Genomic DNA, 6,000 nt, shown 5'->3' with positions numbered 1-6,000 from the left:
GAAATTAGCCAGTTAGCTTGATTTCAGTGTTGGGAAAAATGTTGGAGTCTATTACTAAGGATAAGGTTTCGGGGTACTTGGAAGAGCATGATAAAATAGGCCAAAGTCAGGATGTTTTCTTTAAGGGCAATCTTGCCTGACAATTTTGGTGGAATTCTTTGAGGAAATAACAGGCAGGATAAACAAAGGAGAGTAGTTGATGTTGTGTATTTGGATTTTCAGAAGGCTTCTGACAAGGTGGCACACATGAGGCAGCTTAATAAGTCCATAGCATTACAGGAAAGATACTATCATGGAGAGAGTAGAGATTTACTAGAATGTTGCCTGGGTTTCATCTCCTAAGTTACAGAGAAAGATTGAACAAGTTGGGTCTTTATTCTTTGGAGCATGGAAGGTTGAGGGGGGACTTGATAGAGGTATTTAAAATTATGAGGGGGATAGATAGACTTGACGTGGATAGGCTTTTTCCATTGAGAGTGGGGGAGATTCAAACAAGGGGACATGAGTTGAGAGTTAAAGGGCACAAGTTTCGGGGTAACATGAGGGGGAACTTCTTTACTCAGAGAGGGTAGCTGTGTGGAACGAGCTTCCAGCAGGAGTGGTTGAGGCAGGTTCGATGTTGTCATTTAAAGTAAAATTGGATGGATATATGGACAGGAAAGGAATGGGGGGTTATGGGCTGAGTGCGGGTCGGTGGGACTAGGTGAGAGTAAGAGTTCGGCACGGACTAGAAGGGCCGAGAGGGCCTGTTTGCGTGCTGTAATTGTTATATGGTAGAAGATTGGCTAATTGGCAGAAGGCAGAGTGGGAATAAAGGGGCCTTTTCTGGTGACTAGTGGCAGGGATCAGTGTGGGACCGCACCTTTTCACATTATATGTCGCATTAGCTGAAGAAATTGATAGTTTTGTGGCCAAGTTTGTGAATGAGGATAGGTGGAGGGGCAGGTAGTGTTGAGGAAGCAGGGGGTCTGCACAAGGACATAGACGGACTGGGAAGAAAAGTGACAGATGGAATATAGTGTAGGGAAGTGTATGGTCATGCACTTTGGTAGGAGGAATAAAGGCATTGACTATTTTCTAAACAGCAAGAAAATTCAAATATCAGAGGCACAAAGGGACTTGTGAGTCCTCCTGCCGGATTCCCTAAGAGTTAAATTGTAGGCTAAGTCGGAAGGCACTTATTTTGAGAGGACTAGAATATAAAAGCAAGGATGCAAAGCAGAGGCTTTTTAAGTCACACACACAAAAAATGCTGGTGAACGCAACAGGCCAGGTGGCATCTATAGGAAGAGGTACAGTCGACATTTCGGCCCAAGTCGTTGACTGTACCTCTATCTATAGATGCTGTCTGGCCCGCTGCGTTCACCAGCATTTTTTCTGTGTGTTGCTTGAATTTCCAGCACCTGCAGATTTCCTTGTGTTTGCGGCTCTATAAGGCATTGGTCAGACTGTACTTGGAGCATCGTGAGTAGTTTTGGGCTCTTATCTAAAAAAAAAGGTGCTGGCATTGGAGAAGGTCCAGAGGTCCAGAAGAATGAAAGGGTATGAGGAGCATTCACAGGCTCCGGGCCAGTACTCACCGGAATTTAGAAGAATGGGGGATCACATTGAAAGGGTCTATGTTGGGTAATCTAGGACCAGAGAGCACAGCCTCAGAATAGAGGGACATCCTTTTAGAACAGAGATGAGGAAGAATTTCTTCAGCTTTCCGTCGCCCAGTTTCTAGTCCTCCGGGATCTCTCCAGAATGCAGAGAACTTTGCAGGCAACACTTTCAATAGGCCGACTGGTCCAGACACTTGCTAGGATTTTGGCTCGTTCATTTGCCTTGTTTGCGCTCTGTAGTCCTGTCCTTTCTCACTCAGTGGCCACTCTATTGGGCAGCTCCTGAATCTGATAAAGTGTATGTTGGTGGTCTTCTACTGCTCCGTCTGGTACAAGCAAGCATTCCGCCGTCACAGTCACTTCGATCGCAACTCTTCCCCATTCTGATGTTTGGTCTGAACAACTGAATCTCTTCACCATGTCTGCATGCTTTCCTGCACTGAGATGCTGCCACATGATTGGCTGATCAGATATTTGCATTAATGAGCAGGTGAACCTCACACTGTGCGTAATGGCTTCTTTATCTATTATTGCTGAATGGATGGTGAACCCACGAACACACTCACTATTCCTTTCTTTCAATATTTATTTCAGTAACTTTTAACATTTGTTTATGCCTTGCACTGCACTGCTGCCACAAAACAGCAGAATTCACAAGGCTGGTCAGTGACAATAAAGGCGACTCTGAGGCCGATGCCACCTCCCGGCAGCTCTACCACCTCACTCATACACTCGGGGCCGATATACCCATCCACCCCACACCTCTGTGGGACGTGGGTGGGGGTGGGGAAGGGGAGAACCACATGGTCAGAGAAGGACATGCAAACTCCATGCACAGAGATAGTGGCAGAGATGGGCTTTCAACCCAGGTGTCTGGACCTGTAAGGCAGTGGGTCTATCACTGTGCCACTGAAAATGTCTATGGAGAGTTCCACACTAATCCCCTAAGGGGCCAATGTGAGCTTTATACACCTGTTATGATATTTTCTAGTTTATTCCCGCAACCTATGGTCTTTTAAGGGTTAAGACATTTTACTAATCCTGTGGTTTAACACTGTGCACCCCCGTTGTTCAAACCATTTCCATCAATAAGTAGCAACAAGCAGTCTGTGGGTCTCAGCAGGTTGATGCTCAGAGAGAAGCTGAAATTTAATTTTGTTGTGATCACTCTTCCTCCCAAGAGATCCTTCAATGATCTCACCATACAACGTCAGATTTAAAACAGTCTTCAAATGATCTGAAATGCAGTTGCAAACTTGCCCGAGCAGGTTTATCAGCTGCGGCTATATTCCACTGACTGCTTCCTCGTTTCTTCAACCACAGTGTGTGGTGGGGGGGGGGGTCATCTGCACCCCTCTCCACCTGGAACACGTTGTACAAGTTCACTTACTGAGTCAAACACATTCTCTCTGGCAGAGTCACCACTGCTATAGGCTTAAGCAGATCCTACCAGTGGTGTGTGCACTTGGGTACAGAGACTCAAACAGAAATAAGTTCCTTCACCAACTCTTAAGCGGAGAGGAAGAGTGAGGGGGAGTGGAGGGTGGAGAGGGTGAGATAGGGGAGAGATGGTAAGAGTGTGAGGGGGAGGGGGAGATGTGTGAGAAGGGGGTGAAGGGGAGGGGGAGAACGGGAAAGGGGAGAGAGGGGGAGAGGAAGGGGGAGGGAGAGGGGGGAGGAAAGGGGAGAGAGGGGGAGGAAAGGGGAGAGAGGGGGAGGAAAGGGGAGAGAGGGGGAGGAAAGGGGAGAGAGGGGGAGGGGGAAGGGGGAGAGAGGGGGAAGGGGGAGAGAGGGGGAAGGGGGAGAGAGGGGGAAGGGGGAGAGGGGGGGAAGGGGGAGAGGGGGAGAGAGGGGAGGGGGAGAGAGGGGAGGGGGTGGAGGGTGGAGGGGGAGGGATGAGGAGGAGGGGGTCAGAGATGACTCACTGGTGAGACTGTCCATCCTCAGGAACTATGGGTGTAAGATTGATGAAGAGGGAGTTAGAGAGAGAACAAGTCAGTGCACGGACGAGTAACCTGGCAGAAACACTTTATTCCACTCCTGTTCCAGGCAGCTCAGTGACAACAGGACAGGGAGCACGAGCACCAGGGGAGCTACCCCCACACAGTCCACGGGAGGAGAATCTTCCCTGTCCCTACCCCACGGGGCAGGGGGATGTGATGGTGGGGCTGCAGAGAACTGGACACACTCCACCTGACCTCACCCCCTCCAGCTGTGACTCGGAGAGGGAGACTCGGAGCACATGGGGCTAGAGCAGGGGGAAACACATTTTGGCCCACCGCGACCGCTCCGACCGTCAAGAACCTGACCTGCGCCGATCCTATTGAGTAACGCACAAACACACACTCATGCACAGACAGGACAGGATCGAAGGCAGGTCTCGTGCGCTGAGAGCTGGCAGCTCTACCCGCTGTGCCACTGTGGCAGGGAAGGCGCAGTGCCTCAGGCGTACATCCGTAATCCACCCTGTAGGCTTTCCCTGTTTCTACACCCCTGCCAAAGCGAGGATGTAATGCCAAGGCTTTATAAGGCATTGGTCAGACTGCACTTGGGAGTGCAGTGAGCAGTTCTGGGCCCCCTGTCTAGGAAAGTATGTGCTGGCATTGGAATGGCTCCAGAGGAGGTTGGTGTAAATGATCCTGGGAATAAAAGGGTTAACGTATGAGGAGCGTTTGAAGGCTTTGGGCCTGTATTCACTTAAGCTTAGAAGAATGAGAGGGGGGAATTCATTGTAACCTCTCGAATACTGAAAGGAGTGGAGGTGAACAGTATGTTTGCTACGGTGGGGGTGGGGGGGGGGGGTCTAGGACCAGAGGGCACAGCCTCACAACACAAAGAACAGAGACCTGGAGCGATTTCTTTAGCCAGAGATGCACCTGTGGAATTCGTTGCTTGGAGGCCATGTTGCTGGGTATAGCTAAAGCGGACGTTCTCGATGCGTCACAGTGCCAAAAGCAGGAGGATGGGCTTGTGAGGGAAAATAAATCAGCCGTGATGGAACGGCAGAGCAAATTCGATGGGCCGAATGGCCCAACGCTGCCCCCACCATACTGTGGAACAGGATTAACCCTTCTATAGTCACAGGGAGATGCCAGGCTCACAACATGAGAGCGTGAGAAATTAACCCTTATGCAGATTTTTCCCACTCTCCCGTCGTCACTGGACAAGCCAGCTCCGCCAGGGGCGGGGAGGGCAGGGGAGCAACACGAGGTGCTCGCCAACATCTTCCATCAGAAGACACACTTGGCCAAAGCAGTCAGGCTGATAAGCAAAATCTAAAGATATGGCAGAAAAGGATCACTAGGCACTAGACCCAAGGCAGTGAGTTTGTACGTCACCTGATCCCAATGTTCCTCCACTCCCCTGGGTGTGGTGATGTTCCGGGAGGGGGCGGGGGGGGTCACATGGATGGTATACAGAATTTAAACCTCCCTGTCCCTCCTCAGTGTTCAAGGAATGTGTGGAGGGAGTTTCACTCTGTGCCTGACCCCGGGAGTGTGTGATGGGACAGTGTGGAGGGAGCTTCACTCTGTGTCTGACCCCAGGAGTGTGTGATGGGACGGTGTGGAGGGAGCCTCACTCTGTGTCTGACCCCAGGAGTGTGTGATGGGACGGTGTGGAGGGAGCCTCACTCTGTGTCTGACCCCAGCAGTGGGTGATGGGATGGTGTGGAGGGAGTTTCACTCTGTGTCTGACCCCGGGAGTGTGTGATGGAACGGTGTGGAGGAAGCTTCACTTGAGGATGTGAGGAGATCCATTGTTACAGATGAGAACGTTATGTAGAAACAAAATCCCTCGGTTTATCCCACAGAGTGAGGAAATATGAGGTGGGTGGGTGGGGGTCAGGAGGTGCAGTTACAGTCAGACAGACAGGCAGGCTCCACAGGAATGATTAGCAGAGAGGAGAGGCCCTCGGGAATTTGAACAAAACCATAGACTGCTTTATATTCACACTATACATTACATATATATATATAGACATCTGCTTTATATATACACACGCATTATGTACAGGTGCACAGTGTGGGCTGGGGGTCTCTCCCCCATCTCGCAGTGACCGGTTGGTTGACAGGCCCTTCAGCTGTGAGCGGGAGGCTCGTTCACTTCGTCACCTAGTGTTGATTGAGCTTTGCTCAGTCTCACCAACTCCTGAGACATCACCTCCAGGTCCTGCGGTTGGGGGGGTGGAGGGGGAGGGAGAGAGATTGTGGGTGGGAGAAGTATAAGGGGGTCACAAAGACAGAAGGGATATGGATTGGGGAGGGGGGGGATTCACAGTTGGGGAAGATGGGACACAAGGAAAAACAGGGATATCCAATCATAATAGGGGAGTGCCGGAGCCCCACCCTACCCCTCCCTTGGGACCCCACATCCCTCCCTCCGCTGGGGAATCGGC

The 6,000-nt window shown here is 50.8% G+C and overlaps 1 protein-coding gene across 3 annotated transcripts in view; it reads right to left on the bottom strand.

The window, feature by feature from the left end:
* Positions 1–3,615: 3,615 nt before the first annotated feature.
* gripap1 (GRIP1 associated protein 1) overlaps positions 3,616–6,000 on the bottom strand; it is a 98,021-nt gene continuing 95,636 nt past the window's right edge. For all 3 annotated transcript variants that reach the window (XM_072246232.1, XM_072246233.1, XM_072246234.1), the window contains one exon: positions 3,616–5,774. In XM_072246232.1, coding sequence (XP_072102333.1) covers positions 5,682–5,774 — 93 coding nt within the window. In that variant the 3' untranslated portion in view covers positions 3,616–5,681. The remainder of the gene's footprint in view (positions 5,775–6,000) is intronic.

The sequence above is a fragment of the Mobula birostris genome, chromosome 29, assembly GCF_030028105.1.
Source record: "Mobula birostris isolate sMobBir1 chromosome 29, sMobBir1.hap1, whole genome shotgun sequence".
Taxonomy (NCBI): domain Eukaryota; kingdom Metazoa; phylum Chordata; class Chondrichthyes; order Myliobatiformes; family Myliobatidae; genus Mobula; species Mobula birostris.
Note: the sequence above shows the minus strand (reverse complement) of the source record. Positions and strands in the feature narration are given on the sequence as shown.